The sequence below is a fragment of the Vanacampus margaritifer genome, chromosome 20 (assembly GCF_051991255.1).
Source record: "Vanacampus margaritifer isolate UIUO_Vmar chromosome 20, RoL_Vmar_1.0, whole genome shotgun sequence".
In the NCBI taxonomy this organism is placed as follows: domain Eukaryota; kingdom Metazoa; phylum Chordata; class Actinopteri; order Syngnathiformes; family Syngnathidae; genus Vanacampus; species Vanacampus margaritifer.
In genome coordinates this window covers 9,819,587-9,843,463 of record NC_135451.1, presented here as the reverse complement: position 1 = coordinate 9,843,463, position 23,877 = coordinate 9,819,587, and the positions used below count along the sequence as shown (strand labels likewise).

Genomic DNA, 23,877 nt, shown 5'->3' with positions numbered 1-23,877 from the left:
AGATGTTTGCATAGATGTCTGAGAGCAACGGTTTAAAGTGTCATATGATCTAGAGGTTTACACTACCAGGTCAAACTTTATGGAAGCATGGAACTGCCAATGTGGAGTAAACATTTTTGACTGACTAATACGTTTACAAGAATGTTCGAACCTATTTGCAAGTACGTTTAAAAGTACTTGCAAATACGTTCAAACATACTTGTATGCTAAATGCTAAAAGCTTAGCATTTTCTCCCATAATGCCACTTCCGCAGGCACATACCCCATGGCATTATGGGAGAAAATGATGAAAGCAAATCATGTACTCCAAACATAATAAATCACGTTTCTTCATAAACATTGCTCACTTATTTTTTTTTTACGTATTAGTATAATGTAGGCCAAATGCTAAAAAATAGCTTTTTTTTTTGTTGTTGTTGCTCATTTTCAAGTCAATATCCCATGGCATTATGGGAGAAAATGCTGTTTTTAGCATTTAGCCTACAAATACGTTTGAATGTACAATTTGCTAGTACGTTCAAGCTTAAACGTATTTGCAAATGTGTATTTGCCTGTCAAGAATGTTTACTCCACATTAGCAGTTGTACGCTTCTATACAAATTTAAAACCAGATACCAAAAATTTTTCTCTAGTGTCTACATCATTTCAACAGAACACCGATAGAGTACTGTTAATTCATTTAATGGGTAATACAATCAGCAATAGCGAAACAAAGCATGTTGAAAGACAACTGAAGTCTTCAGTAATATCCCACCGTTACATTTCCAAAATGTAACAAAACCCTGTTATTTCTCTCTTCCGTGCACAGAGTTTTCAGTCCATACATACATCAGTTCTTCAAGTAATATGACTAATTTGGAAAAAATATCTTTGGCATGTACATTCGTAACACCTTAGTATAGTACTCATTTGCAAATGGTGGCGCTAATAGAGTACAGTACAGTATTGTTTTGTTTTGTTCCTTCATGTGATGGCTGTTGCGTTATGAAAAGCCGTTACCGTATTTTTTTTTTCTTCCGTATCTTTGATATCCATTTTAATGGTCCATGTATTTATCTCACTACTGGAAGACAATTCAGCACACTTATAGAACGACTGTCTAAGTACTAACATTTTTTGCACTACTGTATGACTTTGGCACACTAGTAGCACAAGTACATTATATGCACGAGTTGACATCTACACGTTTCTTACTAGTGAGGACAAAAGCAGACACTAGCTGGATATCAAAGTTATAGAGTAAATGCTTTCCACACTTGCATAGGACGATAACCATCATGCCATGTCTCCTTTGAAAGTACAAATATTGTGACAAAGGTCTCAGGAAACAAAAAAAAATACCTTATTGATATTTATTAACTGTCATTTAATTGAGGCTGCTATATTTTCACTTTATCTACAAATGTGTGGCTGTGGAACCCATAAATCACACCAGGTTACAAACAATACAAATTAAAGCAATTTAAAATAATAATAATAAAAAAAAAGACCAAGCTTTTTTTCTGTTAAAAAATATTTTACATTAGTAATCACAAAAAAATATATTTGCATATTAGAAAAGTCAAAATAAGCATGTAACACTTAAGGGGAAACAAAAGAGTCGATCCTGTGTAAATATTGTCGTTGAGGGGCGCCTTCATTCTGAATGGTCTGATGAGTACAGAGGAAAAGAATTGTATAAATACCTTTTATACCCAATCAAAACTTAAGAAATAAAATGTGTCGTACCGATGTGAATCATTATTTCATCAGTATTGAGAAGAAGAAAAAAGTACTACGGCCAAACGGGGGAGGGGAAAAAACTAAGTCAAATTAAAATTTGAACCCAAAAATAATTCTACAAAGAAAAAGGGCATAATTTTATGAGAATAAAGTCTAATGCATTTACCCTGCATATACTCATTAGATTTTTTATTTTTTTGTTATTGGGGGGTGAGGGGGGTATTTGGAAGCTCTGTTATTCACTGAAAAACTTCGAGCAATGTTTATCCAAATAGTTACAAGGTTTTTACTTGAAAAGGTTGCATTCTCATCATGTAGCCTTTCTCGATAAAAACAAAAAAACCATACATTTATTCTCATATTGACTTAGAAAATACACCCATCAATCAATACCAATGTCGAGTTTCTCATCCCAAGACGGCACAAAGAAAATGTTTAGCCAAAATGAAATGTCCATTCTTTTCATCACAGCACAATTAATCCACAGAGGACGACGACGTACCATTTTAGTTAATAAGGGGGGGGAAATAAAACCTTGAAGTGCATTTCATCTTCTGAAAGTTAGGCCTATGTTTTTGTTTTTGATTCTTTAATTGAACTGTAACGGCAGTAAAAGTGCATGATGCATATTTTGCTTATGTTAGTCCGATTTAGATGTTAGCTACAGGGGAGAGGTTAGTCATCGAGTGAGTTTTCTAATAAAAGGCACAATTTAGACGGCAGTGTGGAACACTCGGACTACGAACTTATTAACTTGATTGATCGCCATCCAGATCTTTTAACTGTTGTAAGCTAAACGTATTTCATTAGATGTGGAGAAAAAAATAAGCAGTAGAAATACAGTAAATGCCAGAAGGGGAAAAACTTCAATATGGTCATTGTGATGTGTTTTTTCCCCTAAAGGCAAAAGCATGAAAAACGGATTAAAATCGGAAATTTAATTTAATGGCCTAATTGCCCGGCCTGCAATAAAGAGAGCCATTTGAGCATTTATTCAATATCCTTGATATCCATCTTAATGCCAGTTAAGCTTGTCCTCACTCTAAAGACAATTTAGCAAAACATCTTACTAGTTAGTAATTGTTTTTTGTACCATTATGCACTACTAGTACTGCCAATGAAGTGCTAGATATACACCTAGTAGAATTTTACCATGTCACTAGTATTACCAGTAGCATACAGTTGTCAACTAGTGCGCAGTTAAGCAAAAAAAAAAGTGTACGCTACTAGCACATGGAAGTTATCCAAAAAACGCTTAAATGTAGTTGTAATATAGTTTTGGCTTTACTTTTGTGTTATCAACAGTTAACAGTTCTGACTCATAGAAATTTGGGTTATGTCGCTGCCATGACAACAGAACAAAAGACTAAGAATCGTAATCAAAGTAGCCCTTAATCGATTGCACCGTAATACATTTGCAACATGACAAGAAAGTGAACACAATGGGGTTCCCATGGCGGCAATGCCAAAACTGTTAAACAAAGCGGGGTGTGGTTACCTCATTGAGAGCATTTTCCCATTGGGCTCGAGGGACATCGGGGGTTACATTCAATCAAGATGGTTAAGGAGGTGCGTAGTGAATTAAAAAGTGGGGTACGCACATTCTGATTAACTCTTTGACTGCCAGACGTTTTCAGAAATGGGATGCCGTGGGTGCCAGCCGATTTAAGCATTTTTGACTGATCTTTCAAGGTCCACAGAAAATTATGTGTTTGGACTATGGAAACACACATACTACCAAATGAAAGATTGGACTCTCATCTTTCATCAGAAAAAAAAGTTTGTTTCTACCTTATTCCGTTTTTCAGTAATCAACAATAGAAAATGGTTAGTTTCACCTCTGTTTTGAAAAAAAAAAAAACGTCTTTTAACGTCTTTGGCACTCCTCCATAAGATTTTACTAAACGTTATTTAACGTTTTTGGCAGTCAAAGAGTTAAGGCCGAAATTGCGTATTTTTCCTCCTGTCGGATCAAAGTCTCAGGAAGATGAATCAGAAAAATTCTCCTGTTGTCTGCTTGGAAAACAGTTGTAAATAAGCAAGTGCAATGTTGTTACTAGATAAGCTAACGGTTAGCCTAGCCACTTCTATTTATTTTTTTTACTAGTCAACTTACGAACCTAAAGCTCTCTCACTAAGAGCAGTAAGAACACTTTTTTCCCTTCTCATGCGTGGGTTTTGCATTCTAAAAATCTGTCGAGATGGTAAAAATCTTTACGCGTGTACCCCGTAAGTTGTTCGGGTGATAGTTTGGTTACGCTACCGAGAACCTATACGCTCAATGCGCTAGAGCCTAGCTTGCGCTAAATGTGTTCCAAAATGTAGCAGTCCGATATCTTTTGGTTTCTTTCGCAGATACTCTTCCTCCATGTGCCAGTCGCATCAATGATTACACCTTTGTTTTGTTTGTTTTTTTACATTTGTTGGCTTCAACTTGAAGGAGAGGCAAAAAGAAACAATGTTGCTAACATAAAAAAAAAAAGACCCAATAAAAAGTGCTAAATGATTCCATCTGGTTTACAAATAGCAGTCTCAGATATTAAAGGGTGATAGGAAGGGTGCCACAACAATGTGGTAGTGACTGGGAAATAAGGTCACATTGTGGCTAAGGAGTGCATACTGCATAGCATATCCAGTTTATCAAAAGGTGCTCCCCGTTCTAGTCATATCTTGGGTCTCCATCCGTTAATAAACTGCATGAGTTTCTTCACCTGCAGTTTGCTCAGTTTGAAGTCCTCAGAGAGAATCTCTTCGGTGAGCTGTAGTAACAAGTTCCCGTCGATCTTCTCCGAAACAAAAAGGGAAGCGATGTCGTCGGGCAGGCCGATGAATCTCAAGGATTTGGACACTTGTTCTATAGAGAGGCCGGCCAGGCTGGGCGGGGGCTGCCAATGTGCGGAGGAAGACCCCGAAATTGAGCTAGCGGGTTCCCGGTTGGAGGTGGAACTCGGGTCTTGTGTTCCCTGTTCCTGCTGCGTAACGAGGCAGGAAGTTGACGAGTCCTGCTGACTGTCGCAGGCGGGTCCAAATGCAAACTCTGAACTCTTCTTCAAGCTGTTTGACTTTGCTGTTCTTGGCGGAAGGATGGGACAAGAAAGGCTCTGCTTAGTGTTGCGTTCGTCCATCGGTTCGTCCCTGTACATTCCCGAATTGTAACTGGACGATTTGGTGCAGGACTTACTTCGGGATTCATTCCGCAGCCTGAGGCTTTTGCGGCCGTGCGCCTGGTCTCGACTATCAAAGTCGACCAGGCTGTAGGTTTTGGGGTTGCTCGTGGACCTGTTTCTCGGGTAACTGTAGTAGCTGCGGCAGCCGGCGGGGAGGAAGTCGTCCAAAGCGCGACAATCTCCTCCGCTGAAGTTGTTGGGCCAAGACAGCCTGGAGGACATCCCGTCCAAGCTGCTCGGCAACGTGACGCTTGGCTCGCCGCTGGCGGGGTGGGACCACTTACACGGGTAGCACACGCCGCTTTTCTCTGGCGGGTCGGATGCCTCTTGTTCGCACGATCCACTACTGGGGGGTGGGGGGGGGGATAGATTAGGACCAGTACTTCTCAATTAATTTTTGATTATTAGAGGAGCTACTGCCACCTACTGTAGTGGATGTGCAATTACATTTTATTCTAGCATAGCAATATAATCAACATCAGAGATTAAACAGTAAAAACATGTCACAAAATTGTTAGGGTTGCCAAAGGGTGGAAAATTTCCAGTCAATTTCATACAAATTTGATGAGGAAATATTACAAAATTGAAACTTTCTATGAGATTTTGCGAAAACTAATAGCAATTAGCGGTAATTTGATGAAAACAATAACAGCATTTGTGGAATATGAATTAAGCAGCAAAATCCACCTGTTTTTATCCATTTCGGGGGGCGGCCATTTTGTTGCTTGCTGTCGACTGAAAATGACATCACAGTTGCTCAGGTAACGAGTAACGACTAATCACGGCTCACGTTTTCTTGAGTTTGGTCATGTGACATTCGCAAGCTGAACCGTGATTGGTCGTTACCTGTCGATTGAGCAACTGTGATGTTATTTTCAGTCAACAGCAAGTGACAAAACGTCCGCCACCTGAAATAGATAAAAAAAAGGGCTGATTTTCCTGCTTGATTTATATTCCACAAACGCAATATTTATCAGAATACCATGTTTAGAATAGTGGGGCTGCATAGAACATATTATTGTAAAGACATTTTAGGGTTGACTTTGCGTCTAATTACTCTATTTTTTTAATTATTGAACACCAAACTAGCTCATTATGCCCCATTTTTAACTAACAATGTGACGTATGTAAAAAAAAAAAATTTGATATGAAATCCGCTGTATGAATTTAATTGAATTCACTGCCTGAATTAGCGAGCACAGAAAGAAAAAAATGCTATCTTTTTCACACTGCACTTAGCAACAAGAAAACAGTGCCACGGTGCCCAAGGTTGTGGTCAAAGGTGGCGAATCCAGGTCCAGAAAAGTAAAAACCCTGCCACAGTTTGGCTTTAGCCCCAGGTGCTAGCTAGCTTGCTCCCATGGTGCTGGTTTACCTGCTAGGGAGCTAGCTAGCTAGCTACCATCAGGGGCTAAAGCCAAACTGTGGCAGGGTTTTTACTTTCTAGACCTGGATTTGCCTCCTCTGGTTGTAGTAAATGAGTATGTATCACAATGCGGCTTCTTACATGCTGTGGAGGCCGGAGGAGTAGTAGGAAAGGGTCGGACTTGGCGAGCGGGTCTCTTGCTGCCGAGGCTTCGACAGCATGGGGACAGGCGGCATCTGTTTCAAACTACGCGGCGGAATCGGCGGCGCGTTCAACAGGCGGCATTCTTCTTTCACCTAGAAATTTAGGACATGTTTAGAAACTGGCAGCACAAATAAGACAGTGAGTTTAACAGGTGGTACTCACAGCTTCAGATTTGGGCGGGACTGGCGGCGGCATGAGCGCAACATCGGGAATGGTAACCGGGCCGAGTGGGCACGTTAGCGGGCAAGCCGGCGTCGCTGTTGTTGTGGTAGCGCAACCGTTGTTGAGAACTTGAACACCCTCACTTAAAGATGACTTTGAGGTCTGTTTTTTTAAGTTGTCCAACCACAACTCCTCATAGGGGACGTCGGATTTGATGAGGGACGCCTGCTGGTTGGGGCAGTCCAACGTTTCCGCGGTAAAGCTTTCGTTTTCCGCCGAGTCGGTCGGGACGTTGTCGGACGGCAGAAGCGCCCAATCGCCGCAGAGGCTCATGCATCCCTGCAAGTTGACCTCGCTGTTGCCGTGCAGGTTGCTGCCGTAAACGCACACGGATAACCGGTGGAAGGACTGCGTCAGTTCGTCGCGGGCGTACGTTAGCGAGCTGGGGATCTGCATGCTGTTGGGGCACCCGTTAGAGGTTCCGCCACCGCAGCAATTGCCGTTCCCGCCCCCGCTCTGCTTCTTCGGGCTCTTCCCCTCGTCGTTCCAGTCCGTCCGCACATCGCGCACGGCGCGCGAGTAGTCGTCGATGTCGAACTGCTCCTGGCAGAAGGAGAACCAGCGATGCACCATGGTGTCCAGCCACAGCTCACCTTGCAGCAGCTCCTCCGGAATTATAAACCGAGGAAGCGCCAAGTGGAACGGGAAATGGATGGGGATGATTTTGTTGCTTCGCAGGACGCAGCACACGACCACCGTCTTGGTCTGGATGTTGACCAGCTTGTAGCGGTGGCCCTCGCGGATGAGGTGGAGGTCGTGCTGGTTGCGGGGCGGCCCGCTGGGCACCGTGACGTTGACCGGCAGCCGCGTTTTCTCCACGATGTTCCTGATGGTGTGCTCGCCGTCCTGCATCTGGAGCTCCAGCGGACTGCACGTGCTGAAGCGGCCTTTGCACTGGAAAGGTAAGCTGATGCTTTCATTGGTGCGATGGTTCATGCAGATCAAGCAGGGCATCTTGCCGCGACCCATCTTACTGATGGAGTTGAGCTTGCCGATCTTTTTGAAAATAGTGTTGAATCTGGATTTTTCTTTGGAGGTCTTGGCGTAGAGGATCTCGGCCTGGCCCATTAATGTCAGTTCGTCACCGGTGCTTAGCGTTATATTGTAAACTTCAGTATCTTCGTTACATTCTCCTGAAGCCATCTACAAGAAATGACACAGTACAACTCTTAAACATTACGTCTGCATAATCAAGTTATCCTATTTGAACCATTAGCCACACCTTAACATTGAACGTGATTTCTTCCATGACGTAAACCCTTTCAGGAAACGCTTTGGCCACTTCTTCCACACTATTGAAGTATTGCACAGGCTCCTTAACATCTCGGTCCTGTTCCAGCAGCTTAAACTGACCTAAAGTTGAAAAAAAAAAATGTTTAAACCTAGTTATTTATCATTTCCAAACACAAGGAAATGAAAATTTGTATATCATCATGTTACCTTCATAGTGAACAGGGATTTCTATTTTAGGTCCAATAACGTAGTGTCCTTCATCCAGACTGTGAGCAGTAATAGTTGTCCACTGACGACAGGAATGAATCAAGAGGTAGTCATTGTCCCGGAGTTCTTCGACCAACTGGCCTGGAAGAAAAAAACAAGTCATTTACGCACAAGGACCAATTGTTGTCCAAGGTACTTCCTAACATTGCGGTGATTGTAACAAGAAGTAATTCCATGTAACCACGCCTTTTAGTTTAACTAAATCAGGAAATATGAACAATGTATTGCCATAATGATAGACACGTTTTGCTAGTCTGTTTGAAAAGACATTAAGTACACAGTACATTTGTATTTAACTTAAGTTGCCACTGATTCTGTTACAGTTATTTGTATTTTAATATTTAAGTTAACATTTTTGTTGTTGTTGTAATAAATAAAATAAATTAACATTTTAATTGTATTATTTATGCACCCCCCCCCCCATATATATTTAACCACAGTATAAATATTGAAAATGTGCATAATGTTACAGTGACTGACAATATTAAATAATGTATACTTTTTATTAATAAAATCTCTACCTCAACTTTGAATACACAGTAGGCCTACTAAGCGACTGTATTTTAATGTTGGTCATGATTGTGGTACAAGCCAAGTATTTTCTTTAGGTGGTACTTCATGTAAAACGTTTTGACAACTTGCCTTAGAATATTGTTGAAAATGTTCATTCAGCAGTTCAATTCAAATACTGAACATAGAGTGACCTATTATAATTTCTTTAAAATATAATTTTGAGGATTATAATTTACAGCTAACAAACACCCAAAATTCATCACCTCAAATCTGATTACATGAAAAAATAAAATGATTGTTAATATAGAAATTTATTGGAATTGGCTTGTGCAAAAAAAAATTAGAACCTACTTGACTATTTATTTGTATGTATTTATTTATCACTTTTTATACTGGACTATGAAATGTAAATCTGTGTAATAATTCTAATTTATTGATAGCACCTTTATAGTCAGCTGCTCCACTGATAATCAGTGCCACGCGGTAAATGCTGACGTAATCCCATTTAGTGGCTATTTGCCATGCCTGGGCAATCAAATGTATGCAATCTCAAAAGTGTTGCAAATCGTGCATCTGCAGCTGTCATCAACACTCAACGGCAGTCATTACTTTTTCTACAGACACCCACATACAAAAAAATAACACATTATTTACAGGGCTTTGTCATATGTGCCCGTATCTTGGACAGTAAACAAAACGCATATTACAATCTCAACAATAGGACTGAGTTTGCAATGGCACAATCACAACTCGTAGTTAGTAGCAAGCAAAAGAAGAGTTAGCTCCGAACACTTTTGGAGCGGCCAAAAAGTCACTGACCGTTGTCCAGCTTAACGATCTGAGGCAACCTGTAAGAACTGACGAGTTGATCTAATGGCAAGGCCGTCGTACTCCATGTAACATCTTTTAAATTGTTGTACAACATTGTTCCAAGGTCCATCTTGTTAGCTTACATTAGCCCACAGGAAGGCTAGCTAAGTGTAAACACGATCACACAAGGCTACACAGCGCTCATCAAACCAACGAATGCATCCAGACGCCATTTACGGCTTTGTATTTGGCGCGATGCCTCTTAATTTCTGCATAATATTGCCGATTCATCTCTTTACGTGGAATTAAAATCCGAAATCTAATAATGAAGCAGAGCCATGTTTGTTTAGTTACCAACGACAGCTAGATGAATAACGGAAATGCGTACATTTTCTTACAAAATAAGAGATTAAACTTGTGGCTTTCAGACGCACTTTCGGTGTAACGTTTTGCTGTAATTGCTATAATATAGCGTACAACATATTTAATTACAGTCACAGCCCATTTTTGTAATGAATTACGACAAATAACTTTTATATTACTGAGTTTATTATTTACCGGAAGCTCTATGTTAGGGTCAAAAATCAAAGAGGCCAACTAAACTACTAGTGTTCATGGAGAAACGTAAACAAGATTTGTCTGGTAAGTATATGGGTCATTCTATAAATTAAGGATATTTTCCACCCTAAATGACTTTTGAATAATCTATGGTTAATTTTTTTCCCCTGCGTGTAGCTGTTGTAAAAGTAATTCCAAATATTATAAAACAACTATAGCTCTTTAGCACCCACCAAAAAGGTGTGTGTTTTTTTGTGACCCTCCATTTTGTTGACCAATGTATAAATATAACAAATTAAAAAGTTGTCAAACTGTTTTTGCATGATTTTTGTTGTTTTGACAGTCGTTAAATTGTTAAAAGCTTTTCTTTCTTTTGCTAATCACTGAGACCTCTGAAGTAAAAAATAAAAATAAATAAAATAAAAAACTTAAGCCATAGAGGAACAGGGGAAAAGTAAGCTATAGACTCAGCAGAAATTATATCAAACTAATTGCTCTGATTAGTAGTGTGTGTGTGTGTGTCTCTCTCTCTCTCTCTCTCTCTCTCTCTCTCTCTCTCTCTCTCTGTCAAATATATTTTACCATTTTAATAACTTGTCACGACCATACGAATTGCCAAAGTAGATGATGCAGTACTGTGTGTCAACTCTGAATGTCATCACTTCCTGGTTTTGGATGTACAAATCAGAGAAGCTCTCTTCATTTTCTGTGTGACCACACTTTGTAGTCGTACCCAGTAACAAACAATGTCGTTTTTGGACACTTTACGCCAGTGGGACGACGCTATTGCGTGTGTGGACAGAAATGATTTGACTGAAGCGCTCAGGATTTTCCTGGCCATCCACCAGCCAAACTCCAAAATTTGTTTCAACATCGGTTGTCTCCAGCTTCTGAACCAAAATCTGGATGCTGCTGAAAAGGTACAGTGTGTCTTTGTGAAAAACATTACATTGCTGATATTTATTTTGTAAAGTCTAGTTTGTATAATCTGAAAACAAACTGTGATATTATATAGGGTTGAAAGTGCAAGTCACCGAGAAAGAAGAAGTGATTGTCATTTCTCATTTGTTTCCGAAGGAAGTAACGCATGATTTGTCTTTGTCTCAGGCCTTCGACAGCAGCATATGCAAGGACGAGCATTTGGCGGTCGCCTTCTTTCAGAGAGGGATCACCTTTTATAAAATGGAAAGGTGATGCGACACATTCCCTTCCATTTTTATTTCTCTCAAGTAACCAAAGCTGATGTGCTGCTTTTAAGGTACGAGGAGTGTGTTGGCGATTTCCAACTTGCCCTCAAGGCTCTGAGGGGCAACCAGCTGATTGATTATAAAGTGCTCGGGCTCAGATACAAGTTATATGCATGCGAGGTAAGAAAGTGTCAGTCGTACATTAAGCTGTAAAAAATAACCTACAATTTGAACCTTAGCTCTATGATGCCATTTCGTGTCATTCACCAGGTCCTGCACAACATGGCCCTGGCTGAGGCTCACTTGGGTCAGTGGGAAAAAGCCCAGAAGAACCTCGCCAAGGCTCTGGAATACAAAACGGACGCCAAGGTCAACATCATCAACAGAGCTATGCAGTCTACCCTGGTATGTTCTTCACGTTCTCGATATAAGAAAAAAAGATTCGCTGACCGTTGTAAATGAACCCTTGCTTTCATTTCACCAGAAACAAAAAGTTTTTAAGGCAGTTGAATTCCCATCCAGTGTTCTGTTTAGACCGAATAAGCACTATGTTGCTGAACTGGAGAAAAAGGACTACTTGGGAAAAGCCAAGGTAACGCATCCTCTACTAACTTTTTTTTTTTTTTTTTTTTTTAATCATCAAGCTTAAACTTAATTGACCATTTATCTTGGATGTCATGTTTATTTTTAGGTGGTTGCCTCTGTTGTTCCCCAGGATCAGTTCTCTGGATTTGCCCCATTACAGCCACAGGTACTAAATGGACTCATCTGTGAGGATGCTGCATAAGATAGATCGTAAAATGTGATATGATCTTCTAAGTCACTAGACACAACTAAATCCAATTTTCTCAATGTTGAGTTCAGTATTACAAGTATTAAAGGGATTCATTTTACCATTGATGATAAGAGTCTGTCCGGGTCATGAAGTAACAAAGCAGCCCCAATCCATGATGCCCTATCAAACCTATTTCACAGTTAGGATTAATATTTGATGACAGTGTTTTTATCGTCCACAGGATAGTTTCCCAGTAGTATATATTTTTGACCCCCCCCCCCGCCCCCTCTCTTTCATACAGGTTGAACAGGAACCTTCAGGTCCAAAGGAGCCTGAGGTTCTGAGGTAAAAATGTAAAAAAAAAAAATTTAAAATTGCAACATCTTCTCACATTAACTATTAATCAAATTGCCTAGATGTAATGTAATGGAAGTGTTTACAATGCAGTTCCTTTATGCTAAGTGCGTTCTGACAACCTCTCTTTAAGGGCTTTGGAAGGAGACCCCCACGTGGTGCTCTACGAGTTTCTTCCAGAGACGAGCGATGAGCTGGCTGTTGTGCCGGGCAACATTGTTTTTGTCCTGCAGAAAGGGTCGGACAACTGGGCTTCCGTCATCTTCAACGGAAGAGTGAGACTGCTGCCCTTCATTAATAGTTGACTTTATACCCAAAATGTTATCAATGATCCATTTGAACTATGATTTAAATCCAGAAAGGACTTGTTCCTTATAATTACCTGGAACGTTTGGAAATGTCCTTGGGCGGTCTGCAGAAGGTGGTGAGGCCCACGTTACCATCTAAATCCTATTCAAAACATTTATTGGCTGTTGATTAACGAATGAATCGTCATTGCAAACCAGGAACGATCAGAACCTCCGAGTCGGATACCACCAACCAGGCCAGAAAGGAAACAAGGTAAGCATTGTTTATTAGAACATAACTGACAATATAAATGCTCTTTCATATTTGAAAAACAAATATATTTGAAGGTCTTGTTCGTGGTGAAAGCAGCAGTGAAGACTTACAACAGAAGGTATGCAATCAGAAAAACAACAAAAGTGCGTGTACAAAGACTTCTCTAAATGCTTCCTCGCTTCAGGAAAGCCAGCCTGCGGACAACTCGTGTATCGTCAAAGTGTATCACACGTTCAACTTTGCCGTGTCACTAGCAAGTGGCTCCACTTACAAGACGCTGGTCGAAAAGATCGGTAAAAAACTCAACATCTCTTCCTTGTCAGTCACATTGAGGTAAGGTACACTTCATACATACGGAACATTACTCTGGCGTTTTCCGCGATGAAATGCAAATTTGTGTTCAATGTAGGTTAACATCAGATGCAACAAGTGCCATGAGTGAAGATACAGACATGGAAAGCGTTTGGAGTGGCGTTCAAAGCAAACATCTCACGTTGTGGTGTAGCACCAAAGAAGTGAGTACATTGAAATTGAACTGTGTGGAAACACGCTAAAATGAAGCCGGGCGATCATAAATCATCAAATATATATTGTTATCTGTGACGACTTCAGTGTTCAGTCACTGAGGATAAATTCATTTCATGTTCTTGTTTAGCAAACTTCAGTAAAGCCACTGAACAATGACATCGTTTTGGTGGCGCTTCACTCCTACGAGTCAACAAATCCCGAGGATCTTAGTTTTAATCCCGGGGATGAAATCACACTCATCTCGAAAAGTAAGAAACCATCCCTTGGTTTTAACTGTTCAGACATGATCAAATTATTATATATTTTTTTTGACTGCAGTTAACCAGGACTGGTTGGAAGGACAGTCTAATGGAAACACTGGCATCTTTCCTGCATCCTTTGTGGAGAAACGTCCTGCGAATGACCAGTGATGTCCGCAAATGTAAATGCAGTCCATTTTATGTCACAATAAAATCCCACTGTTACAACTACGCTCCTTCTTCTTCATAGGCGATAGCGATGCCTCTCCTGCCCTCCACAGCTTTCCCCACGGGCGTCTCGCCCAACTTCTGCTCCAAGCCGCGCCAGCTCCGAGTCGCCAGAAACGATGCTGAAAAAGACAAAAGTCAACAAGTTAACGTAAATAAACAAACAAAACAAAATCATCAAGACATGTCTTGTCGTGTTTTAAATGACATGTTACCAGCAGAGTTGGTGTTGGCCACGGTCAGCGTCGGGTTCCTGACGACCAGTGAAGAGCTACACGAGGAATTTGCGTGGTCGCGGTGCAGCTTGTTGCTCCTCAGAGCTCCGGTGATTAAAGACACGTCCGTCTCCTCGTGTTCCTCCTCCCCGTCTGCCAAAGCCACATAATTTTGCCCACCTAGAGATAAAATAGAAAGATTATCACACACGAATGATGTCACAAACTGATGATTTGTAAAATGGATCCAAACCTGGCAAGAGATGTCGAAAGTCGGTGACGTATTCCGCAGACCAGTCCCTGTTCCTGTTGCAGGCCACTTCCATCTCAAATGGCGTCACCACGGGTCGGTAGAACTCACTCGAGTCCAACAGCGAGTTCTCCGGACACGAAATCAAAACAAAAATGTCCAATTCGAGAAAGTTGGCGAGCTTGGGCACGTTGAGTTTCCCCATGGCGAACACGTAACTCTTCTTGCCGGCGCCGCGGATCGCCTCTTTCAGACGCTGGATTATCGCCAGATAGTCAGCCACGCCAAGAGTGCCCACTAAAATGCCCACCACGTTGGCATCCTTCGCCCTCTCGATAGCGTAAAAGCGCTTCATCAGCGCACGGTTGACGCCGGCCGACTCCACCCTCCCCGTAGATGTCACGGGGTCGAAGGAGGAGAAGGCGCAACGGTTCCACGTCATCATGAAGTTCCGCAAGGTTGGTCCGTCCTGGCCGACGTAGAATAAATTGTAATCTTGGATGCTCAGTCCACTCTTCAGACGTAACTGCCTTCCGAAGTGAATCGAACCCTTCTCCGCATCAGGCTCGCTTTTACTCCGGCCGTGGCTGTAACACTGCTCGCCTTCTACGACAAGCTGTGACAAAACGACGTTTGGGTAGTCTTCGCACAACAGAGTCACCAGATTATCTGGGGATGGGAGAAAAAAAAACGGATGAATTATATTTGTTCGTTTTAATAAGAAAATCTACCAGAACTGCCTCTGAATTAATAGTAATATATCAATTCAAATGTTACTTCTGTCTTTACAGTAGATTCCTTCACAAGTCATCCATCACACCTTAATCTAAGATACGTTTTCACCTCTTCCTGTGTGCAACTACTAAAAGGTAAGTAAGCAAATTATTAATCAGATTTCGGGACATCGAGATAAACCCAATCCCAACCTTTTATGTGCTTACCGATAGCATGTGTGTATCTGACGTCATACAGGATGAGGATGTGGGCCTGTGTGTCGGTGTGCAGTTCTCTGAAGGCTGAGTTGCACTTGTCCAAGTCTATGCTTGCTTTCTCAAAGACGTACATGAGGGGCAGACGTTTAGACGGGCTCAGGCAGGCGCGACCGTAGTGCACCATGCAATCTGCTCCAACGTGCTCTGCTGCCACCTCATCCACACAGCAACTGGACAAACCAAAAACACAACACGTGGGAAATCCCAATTCCATTTTAATTATTATTATTATTTTTTTTTTTAAAGGGCCCCAAACAGACTGAAATATTTCAGGCAATTACCTGCCATAGGATGTATCCCCTAAAATGAACACCTTGGCTTGAGTAATTCTTTCTATCTCAGCTGCAATTGCGCTCGAATCGTGCAGGAGTTCATCGGGAAACTGTAGAGCAACCTTGGAAATATGAAAAGAAACAAACATGCTCCATTTATGTCAGTTTCATAAAATTGAGGCATAAAATGTGTTTAGTGTCACCACCTTCTTGAAGTGATTCTGACAAACAAAGTCGCAGGTCTTCTGAAGTTGATAGAACTCATTAAGCTCTTCCAGAGGAGTTCTGGTCGTCTCCTGGACGTCAACCTGACGCTGTATTACATTTTCCGAGCTGCTACTGAACGCATCAGCCATGACTACTGATACAGCACCTGTGAAGATGGCACAACACCAACGTGTCCGTTTTTAAAGACGTTCAGAATCGTAAGTTTAATCAATAACCACACACAACCTTCACGCCGTCGAATTATAATTGTGTCATGAACTATATATCGTTAAAATGACGCTTTGTCAAATTACTTACGTCCTGTTGCAATTTTAGCTTAGCCGCAAGCTAACTGTACTCCATATATTCCCAGTTGTCGTGTGACACAATACGCATTAATAACAGTTACATTTTTGGGTAATATTAGAATTAAATGACATCAAGTTCGACGGCGAAAACTTATGTACAGCATACGGACATGTGTTACCAAAGATATTGCTTTTCCGGTAGTCTTTACACTTCCGGTTCAACTTCGTTTCAAAATAAAAGCATCGTACGTACAGTCTTCGAATTGATTGTTTTAGATTTTTGGGCTAACCGTGTTTTCTGTAGAAATATTTTTTTCTGCAATAGGACATTTTGAGGTCATCACAATTAGGCACACAGTTACACCACGTGTGTTGTGGTTAAGCAAAATTTTAAGCCATCTGAGATGCTGCTCTGTAGTTAAGAAGTTGACGCACTGCTTACTGTTGTAACACACCCGCCATAACCACTTAAATATAATTGACCAATAGAAACTGGTGCTTTATACATGAATAACTTTATTACACTTATAACTACACAAACCGACAGTTAAAACAATATTGAAATATGTCAACATTCAATGAAGTGGAAGCCTAGCTCAACCACCATAAATAAGTTCCATACACAACCAAAATAAACTTTTCTTTTCACACATTTCTTAAGTGGTTGTAATAATGCTTGTAAACATTATTTGCTGCAGTCCTTGCGAGTCCATCAAATGTATGTCCGGTGATAAAAGTGAATGAGCTGAATATGCTTCTTTACATCCAGATACGATAGAAACCTAAGACCACGGTGAGACAGGTAAACACTGAACCTAGAAGGGAGAAAATAGCAATTAGTTTATAATGTATTTAAATGCAATCTATATTTATATTTAACATATAGAGCACAAAATAAGGATTTTTTTTTTCAATTGTTGGTGTACAAACAGTACGAGTTGGGTCTCTGGAGTAAAATCTGATTATAACAATGGGCCTTTACAAAGGAAATTGCAATGATATTTGCCAATATATTGAAAGTCATGTCTGACCTGCAAGATATTTTATAGTGTCCAATTTATGCGACTCTAGCATGGTTTTCAAACCCGCCACTTCCGTGTCAATTTTCATGTTGGTCTGAGTTAGACGGCGATCTTGCTCAGCAGTCTGTTACAAAGGAAAAATAAAATAAAAGTAAGGCACTATTGTGGGTAGTAAAATGATTTTGTAGTGACAAAGAGTGTGATACTGTTATGTGTACAAACCATTTCCAGAATTTCGGTCCGTGTTTCCATAAGCTTCCTTTCATGGTCTGCTTTCTGAAAATAAAAATGGATGAGGATGACATTTTACCTATGTGGGCATCTGCCATTTGAAGTGGAAAAAATAATAATTACCAGTTCTTTCACGCGACTCTTCTCTAAATTCATGTCCAACATTGTGTCTGAACGTATTTTATTCATCACATCCTGAAAGACAACAACGGATAGATACCATGTATGCAAAACATAATGTCTAAACATTTCAGTAAACAATTACAACATATTCTTACTTACAGCTAGTTGCACCTTCAGCTGCCAGAGCTGGATCTTCAATTTCTGAAACATAAATATGTTGAATACTCATCTTGGGTCATATGATTGGTTTATGTCTGTGGTATGATTACCTCATTCTCTGCCAGTAACGTAGAAAACTCGCTTTTCTCGAGAATGACCATGTCCTTCTTTAAGGCTGCTATTTGAGACATCACACGTTGCATCATAATTTCCTAAAGAAAGGACACAATCCATATGAAATTAGACTGTCAGTTGTATCCATCAAATTGTCTTATACCTGCTGTACTTTGGTAACCATGTCACTATAAATGGTGTCCATAGTGGAGTTCGTCATCTTCAAGAGCACCTTAACTAACGCTTCAGCTTGTTGAGTAGTGTAGCCTGTTAGTGGTAAAAAAAAAACAAAAAACATTGCAGCGTCAATCCATAAAGCAGAGTAATAAAGTGAAAATAGCGGCGACGGCTCCTACCGTTTTCTTCAAGGAGTCGAACCACCGCATGAGTGTCAAAGAACAGCTTCCGGACTTTAGGAACATCAGGCTGCCAGTCATGCTGGATGGGGCTAACGGAACTGTTCTCTGAAAGGAAGGTTGATCACATGTAAGTTTTTATTTAAAGTTTGCTCAAATGACTTGTTGTTGTTGTCAGGTGCACTGGGAAAAAAAATGGGAGGAACAAATGGTGGAGGCCATTATGTAAATACAGACTCAGATCTGGGTTAAAGGTTCTCCTGAAAACATTCAACAAAAGAATCATGGTTGTTTGTAAGCATGCAGTAGTGTGCAAAATGGTCTGTATGAACGCCCCCGCTGAAGGAGACACTCCTAAAGGACACACTGTACATAGAATTTACCAATAAAGTTTTTTTTTTAAACAACACGAAATCGTCACTATTACGTCATACTTCCACATCAAAATTTGGCCACATTTATATTTGAAATAATGAATAACAAAGTACGTATACGTCACCTCTTCCGGACAGGCGCATGTGTCTGAAGGTGAGCCCAGCGTGTCTCCTCACTCGGTTAGTGTCAGATGAAGTCACGCAATTTGCCGAGGATTTGAACTGTGGCCAACTAGGTTTGGTAGATGAAATGTTGGAAGCCAGACGTCTGCTACAGCTCACTCGGTCTGCACTTGTTGCTAGGCTTAACCGCTTTTCATTGTGGCTTAGTGGGAAAAAGTTGAGTCGCGCATGACATTGTTTGAGCACCATTGTGAAAACGTTAAAATGAAACTCTGCCAGGAAAGTTTTAACAAAACTACTTCCGCCTTTCAAAACGTCAACATTAACCTATATCCGTTTTGGCCTTTCAGAAGAAAAGAAAAATAGACGTGAGGGAAAATATACTGTATATATATATATAATAAATTGTCATTCCAGAAATGGTGGACAATTTCACTTTCTATCAAATGGACAAACTACATACATTGAGAAATACTTATAAATGAAATAGACAAGTCAAAATGGCGGTCTCGGTGAAAAGCATTGGACTTTGGGGCGTTGTAATTTGACTTGTGAGGATTAATTTGATTTTGAAATGTGACGACATGTCATTTGACTGCTATAACAATCTGCCTGGTTTGTATGATAGTCACAGGCAAAATCCAAAAAATGCCGTCGCGTTTCACAGGAAGCGTCAAGCGTTGCATTGCGGAAATATCAGAAATGCCCGGATGTTCTGAATTCTCCATTATATCAACATACAAACAAACATAGATTGCTTTCAAACAGCAAATCCAACATATCAGAGCGGGCTAATTCCTGTCTAATCTCATGACAATATTCACAGTTTCCTCACGAGGATGTGTTTGCACTCCTTTATTTGTTTTATGTACATGCACTAGCATTTTTACCAAGCAGGCACTTTATTAAATATGCAGCTTTAATGAGGCTGCTACAGCATGGGGAGGTAGATCAATGACCAGTTTTAGACTAATTTTTAGAAATACTAATGAGACCAAATAAATTTCCATACATGTAAGAAAGCTACAATCAAATGACAGTTATCAACGGGGAGAATACTCACGTTTTTACAAACTACAGTTACTTTGGCATCATTCTGGACAACAAGCTTAAACGGGGCTCCATACTCATTTGCACACTAACATACAGTTTTTAAATGATTCAATTATTCTTACTTGAAAACAGTTTTAGACTGCTTTTACCCAACTCAGTTATTGAGGTTCACAGGTTTTGACAAAAAATTTGTACTCATGAGAAGAAGAAGATACAGACGCATAAAGTGGTTGCCACCAAAATGACCGCACACAGCAACAAGAGCGCCACAATGCGACCGCGCTGGCCTACAGGCCTCTGTCCAGCAAGCTGCTCCTCGTCCAACGAGAGCAAAGCCAGGGAGGCGCTGTCAGCGCTGCCCAGTGGTTCGGTGTTAAGCGGCCCTTGGGGCTCCACCGTCCAGCGTAGCACGTTCACCTTCGTTTCCATGTCAACCATCATGTGGTCAATTTGGCTGATGTCCTGCTCCATGGTCTTGCGCTCCTGATTCTCAAGGCCATCCAGGAGGTTGGAGTTCAGAGCCCGGTTCAGGTCTGGTAGACTGAGGGCTCGAGCAGCCACTTCACTGCTCCCTCCTGCGTGAGGACCAAAAGCATAACCAAATATTGTAAACAAAAATGAAAAAAAATATATATATATATATTTTTTTTTTTTTGTCTACCTTGCAGGCCAGTTTGCACTAAACTAGTCGACGCCGCAAGAGCGAAGATGTCTCCCATGTTGTGAACTTTGCACATGTCAACGTGGAGGAGCTCCAGGCTGGACGAGAAGGCCACCCAAAGGAGCTCCGTCTCCTTGCGCTGCTCCACGGGGAGGCTCTTGTCACGGAGACGCAAGGTGAGATGTTGGCAGATGGTCGTGGCCAACTTCCGGGCCCTCTCTCGCGTTTGCCTCAACTCATCTCGCAGCTGCAAGCTGTCAGTGCAGCCGCCGACGCATGACGCTAAATGTCGATAGCATGCGACCACCTGCAGCAAGTCAAATAATAATTACATCCTGCCTTTTCAAAAATTCACATTGAAAAATAGTGTTTAATTAATTGCATGAGTTCAATAGTTAACAATTGATTAATCACTCATTTTAAATAGTATACAATAAAATATTTTTTCATACTCTTAACATAAAAGTGGAAAAAAATTAACTAATACAAATATGGCTTCATCTTTCAGTTATTGATACTGCAATTTCATAATAATTCATAAAATTGAGTTAAAATTAAAAAGTACTGTAAAAAACAAGTGACATTGATTTGTGTTGGTCATTTTTCTGCCACTAGATGGCATAATTGAGACTTTTTTTTCATATTCGAAGTAACTTGCGAAATTCTGCTCATTTTTAAAATTGTAAAACTTGACCCCAGTCTTCACAAATATATGCATTATTATTCAATTTACTACTGCTACATTTTGACGTGCACGTGTCTGCTGCGTTGCTACTGGAATCCCCCCAGTACAGACTTTACAAGTAAGGGGCGGTCATTAATCGCGTGATAAAAAAAAAATAGCGGCGTTAAAAGGGCCTTTAAATTAACTCAAAATGAACACACTAATGTTGACACCCCTAGTGTTTATATATTCAATAGCCCGCCCCTACATATTAATACATACATTTTCAACAATCTCTGCCATTTAGTCCTGTACCGCCCTCTGCTGTCGGTTTAAATTGATATCATAGTGCCCTCGGGTGCACATTGCGAACTTCTTGGCTCACGTGAAGTTGGCAATGCGAGCCCGAAGGCACGTTGACGTCACTTTCAGTCAACAGTTGAGGTAAACAGTAGACTTTTTGCTTCATCTATGAATATCTTATTGGTTTATTACAACATATTTCTTATATACTCGCGAAAAATTCACCTTAGTATTATCTATAGTGTTATAATGGTCAAAATGTAGGTTAACGCAAAATGTAGGTTAACGCAAATGTACCGCAACCTAGATATTTGAATGAGCACAAAGATGCAACCAAGCAAGAAATCCTATTCAGTGAGAGTGCTGTTTTCGCCACAGGGATGAACTTGCTTGTGTTGTTCTTGCTTTTGTCACTTAGATCCGAGTCAAGGAAAAAACATATTTCACATTTGGTGTTGATTTTGGAGAGTTTATACAAGTTTTTGCTGAAGTATTGTGGCATTAAATGTATGGTCTACCTACAAAGAGATCCAAAATGATCAAATTAGAAATTAGGTTAGTGGAATGAGGAAAAAAATGAACCGGGTGGCGTAAATTTTTGAAGCAAGTTGAAAAAAAAAATGTTGTATATGCAAAAATAGGAATAAAAATTCACACATTAACTCATTCACTGCCATTGACGGATATAGACGTCATGAATTCATTTGAACTATTTTTATTAGTTTAAAAAAAAAATCCACTTTTGTTAACAAGAGTATGAAAACCTAGAGAACTTTTTTTGTACATTTAGAACAGATATAAAAATGTTGATTAATCGTGAGTTAACTAGTGAAGTCATGCGATTAATTACGATTAAAAAATTTAATCACCTGACACCCCTAATTTTTAATAATCTTTTCTTTTTTTTAAATAAATAAAAATAATTGTAATTATTTTTTTCCAGTTTTTAATAATCTTAAAAAAATATATATATAAAAAATTAGGGGCATCAGGCGATTACCATTTTTAATCTTATTAATCGCATGACTTCACTATTTAACTCACGATTAATCACACATTTTATATCTGTTCTAATACAATAAAAAAATTCTAGGTTTCCATACTCTTAACAAAAGTGGGGAAAATGTTAAACTAATAGAAATAGTTCAAATGAATTTTTGACGTCTATAGCCGTCAATGGCAGTCAATGAGTTAACTGTAATAGAATTAAGCTTACCTTAATCAAAGAATCCACCAGAGCTTTGGCATCAGCCTCAGCCTTGTTTGTGCCAAGTGCGTTATCATCTCCAACTTTGTTATTTACAAGTGGCATGAGGACGACTTGCCAAGTATCGGACACAAAACGACGTCCTGGCTTGCCGCCCCTCACTGTGCAGGTTGCTCCTTTTTCCTCACGAGATGTTTCATTCACAGCTTCAAGATCCAGTCAGGGTTCAGGTCCAAAGCAGCAGAGCGACGCATCACCATATTCCGACTCGATACGCCGGTCATGTCATCCGTAGACATGTAAGTATGCTTTGGAGGGCGACAAAATGTGCGAAAATGATGAGAGAGAATAAAGAGGCTAATAAAATGATGTAACTTCAGCAAGATGCTAATCCCGTGATTGACCCCTTTGCACCAAGGCGGGATAAAGCCAACAACGGTAATCTCATTAACTGTCACTGCGCGCGAAGACGAGAGCAGCTGCCCGTCTCCAGCACAACTGTCCTTTCGCCAAGGGGGTGGGGGGTGGGGGGGGGGTGTTGCATTCCTAACTCAACTGGCTAGAGGTCTCTTTCGCTCAACTTGAAGGCAATGTGCTTCCAAATTGAATGAAAACAGAACAGTAGACATGGAAGAAAACCGTTTAGGAATTGTTTGGCCCATTTTGACGTCCGTCCATCCGTCTTCTTCCGCTTATCCGGGGTCGGGTCGCAGGGGCAGCAGCTTTAGCAGGGAAGCCCAGACTTCCCTCTCCCCAGCCACTTCAGCCAGCTCATCCGACGGGACCCCAAGGCGTTCCCAGGACAGCCGAGAGACATGGTCTCTCCAGCGTGTCCTGGGTCATCCCCGGGGCCTCCTGCCGGTAGGACATGCCCGGAACACTTCCCCAGGGAGGCGTCCAGGAGGCATCCGAACCAGATGCCCGAGCCACCTCAACTGGTTCCTCTCAACGTTCCATTTTGACGTTTGGAAAACTAAATTTCAAACTTAAGTAAATTAAGTGTAACATCAATGCCAAAGACATTTGAGTGAAGTATACTAGCAATTTCACCAATTTGTTACAAGTGGGTGGAGCTTATGTTGAATATTGTAAAGTTGGTTTAACACTAAATTAAATCAGACAGCGTCAAAAATACACTTTGGGAATTGAAATAAACTCTGAAACATTTAACACCAAGTGCAGATTTTTATTACATTTTCAGATGTTTTTATGCATCAATTAAATATTTTAAAAACCTTTTTTTTTTTTTTTTTTTTACATACAATGTGGCCTTGTTGCAATTATGGTTGCACTTAAACCAGAGTGTTTT

General features: G+C 40.5%; 5 protein-coding genes and 1 long non-coding RNA gene across 12 annotated transcripts; 2 read left to right on the top strand and 4 right to left on the bottom strand.

Moving 5' to 3' along the window:
• Positions 1–665: 665 nt before the first annotated feature.
• On the bottom strand, positions 666–9,859 carry garem (GRB2 associated, regulator of MAPK1). The gene is made up of 6 exons (XM_077554085.1): positions 9,514–9,859; positions 8,122–8,262; positions 7,904–8,034; positions 6,622–7,824; positions 6,397–6,551; positions 666–5,235 (listed from the first exon to the last, which is right to left on the bottom strand). Exons 1-6 carry the CDS (start codon positions 9,632–9,634, stop codon positions 4,386–4,388), a joined length of 2,601 nt encoding a protein of 866 aa, XP_077410211.1. The 5' UTR covers positions 9,635–9,859; the 3' UTR covers positions 666–4,385.
• Positions 6,355–14,115, top strand: ncf2 (neutrophil cytosolic factor 2). Of its 6 annotated transcripts, none has more exons than XM_077554092.1 (16): positions 6,355–7,583; positions 10,836–10,982; positions 11,170–11,252; positions 11,321–11,429; positions 11,520–11,654; positions 11,734–11,841; positions 11,941–12,000; positions 12,326–12,369; positions 12,512–12,653; positions 12,737–12,802; positions 12,885–12,939; positions 13,014–13,272; positions 13,349–13,454; positions 13,595–13,715; positions 13,786–13,888; positions 13,957–14,115. In XM_077554092.1, exons 3-15 carry the CDS (start codon positions 11,245–11,247, stop codon positions 13,875–13,877), a joined length of 1,305 nt encoding a protein of 434 aa, XP_077410218.1. In that variant the 5' UTR covers positions 6,355–7,583; positions 10,836–10,982; positions 11,170–11,244; the 3' UTR covers positions 13,878–13,888; positions 13,957–14,115. The 6 variants fall into 6 exon arrangements, with proteins under 6 accessions (XP_077410218.1, XP_077410217.1, XP_077410216.1 ...); XM_077554091.1 differs by lacking the exon at positions 6,355–7,583 and adding an exon at positions 8,821–10,146; XM_077554090.1 differs by lacking the exon at positions 6,355–7,583 and having other exon boundaries at positions 10,167–10,982; positions 12,737–12,799; positions 13,014–13,057; positions 13,124–13,272.
• dph2 (diphthamide biosynthesis 2) lies at positions 12,936–16,392 on the bottom strand. The gene is made up of 7 exons (XM_077554093.1): positions 16,189–16,392; positions 15,870–16,036; positions 15,673–15,785; positions 15,341–15,561; positions 14,403–15,068; positions 14,150–14,329; positions 12,936–14,056 (listed from the first exon to the last, which is right to left on the bottom strand). Exons 2-7 carry the CDS (start codon positions 16,017–16,019, stop codon positions 13,935–13,937), a joined length of 1,452 nt encoding a protein of 483 aa, XP_077410219.1. The 5' UTR covers positions 16,020–16,036; positions 16,189–16,392; the 3' UTR covers positions 12,936–13,934.
• LOC144040168 (uncharacterized) lies at positions 16,022–23,738 on the top strand. Of its 2 annotated transcripts, none has more exons than XR_013289660.1 (4): positions 16,022–16,088; positions 20,402–20,570; positions 22,775–22,867; positions 23,282–23,738. It is a non-coding gene; the product is annotated as an uncharacterized LOC144040168 (long non-coding RNA). The 2 variants fall into 2 exon arrangements; XR_013289661.1 differs by lacking the exon at positions 16,022–16,088 and adding an exon at positions 18,617–18,711.
• mcur1 (mitochondrial calcium uniporter regulator 1) lies at positions 16,675–19,024 on the bottom strand. The gene is made up of 9 exons (XM_077554094.1): positions 18,683–19,024; positions 18,184–18,291; positions 17,991–18,094; positions 17,824–17,925; positions 17,714–17,755; positions 17,555–17,626; positions 17,423–17,476; positions 17,210–17,324; positions 16,675–16,993 (listed from the first exon to the last, which is right to left on the bottom strand). Exons 1-9 carry the CDS (start codon positions 18,927–18,929, stop codon positions 16,938–16,940), a joined length of 900 nt encoding a protein of 299 aa, XP_077410220.1. The 5' UTR covers positions 18,930–19,024; the 3' UTR covers positions 16,675–16,937.
• On the bottom strand, positions 19,521–23,074 carry rgs9bp (regulator of G protein signaling 9 binding protein). The gene is made up of 3 exons (XM_077554095.1): positions 22,578–23,074; positions 20,395–20,701; positions 19,521–20,308 (listed from the first exon to the last, which is right to left on the bottom strand). The coding sequence occupies exons 1-3, from the start codon at positions 22,671–22,673 to the stop codon at positions 19,929–19,931; spliced, it is 783 nt and encodes a 260-aa protein (XP_077410221.1). The 5' UTR covers positions 22,674–23,074; the 3' UTR covers positions 19,521–19,928.
• Positions 23,739–23,877: the final 139 nt, after the last annotated feature.

Excerpts from the sequence above, each read along its gene's own strand:
- garem (XM_077554085.1), bottom strand. The coding sequence starts at position 9,634 with ATGGACCTTGGAACAATGTTGTACAACAATTTAAAAGATGTTACATGG. Across the intron at positions 8,263-9,513 it reads GATCGTTAAGCTGGACAACG|GCCAGTTGGTCGAAGAACTC; the intron begins GTCAGTGACTTT and ends TTTTTCTTCCAG. Across the intron at positions 7,825-7,903 it reads AAATCACGTTCAATGTTAAG|ATGGCTTCAGGAGAATGTAA; the intron begins GTGTGGCTAATG and ends CATTTCTTGTAG.
- ncf2 (XM_077554086.1), top strand. The coding sequence starts at position 10,809 with ATGTCGTTTTTGGACACTTTACGCCAGTGGGACGACGCTATTGCGTGT. Across the intron at positions 11,655-11,733 it reads GAGCTATGCAGTCTACCCTG|AAACAAAAAGTTTTTAAGGC; the intron begins GTATGTTCTTCA and ends TCATTTCACCAG. Across the intron at positions 13,273-13,348 it reads TCCTTGTCAGTCACATTGAG|GTTAACATCAGATGCAACAA; the intron begins GTAAGGTACACT and ends TGTTCAATGTAG.
- dph2 (XM_077554093.1), bottom strand. The coding sequence starts at position 16,019 with ATGGCTGATGCGTTCAGTAGCAGCTCGGAAAATGTAATACAGCGTCAG. Across the intron at positions 15,069-15,340 it reads CAGATACACACATGCTATCG|ATAATCTGGTGACTCTGTTG; the intron begins GTAAGCACATAA and ends TCCCATCCCCAG. Across the intron at positions 14,330-14,402 it reads CTTTCGACATCTCTTGCCAG|GTGGGCAAAATTATGTGGCT; the intron begins GTTTGGATCCAT and ends TTTTATCTCTAG.
- mcur1 (XM_077554094.1), bottom strand. The coding sequence starts at position 18,929 with ATGGTGCTCAAACAATGTCATGCGCGACTCAACTTTTTCCCACTAAGC. Across the intron at positions 18,095-18,183 it reads TCGACTCCTTGAAGAAAACG|GCTACACTACTCAACAAGCT; the intron begins GTAGGAGCCGTC and ends TACCACTAACAG. Across the intron at positions 17,627-17,713 it reads AGCTGAAGGTGCAACTAGCT|GATGTGATGAATAAAATACG; the intron begins GTAAGTAAGAAT and ends GTTGTCTTTCAG.
- rgs9bp (XM_077554095.1), bottom strand. The coding sequence starts at position 22,673 with ATGCCACTTGTAAATAACAAAGTTGGAGATGATAACGCACTTGGCACA. Across the intron at positions 20,702-22,577 it reads TGGTGGATTCTTTGATTAAG|GTGGTCGCATGCTATCGACA; the intron begins GTAAGCTTAATT and ends GACTTGCTGCAG. Across the intron at positions 20,309-20,394 it reads AGTGCAAACTGGCCTGCAAG|GAGGGAGCAGTGAAGTGGCT; the intron begins GTAGACAAAAAA and ends GTCCTCACGCAG.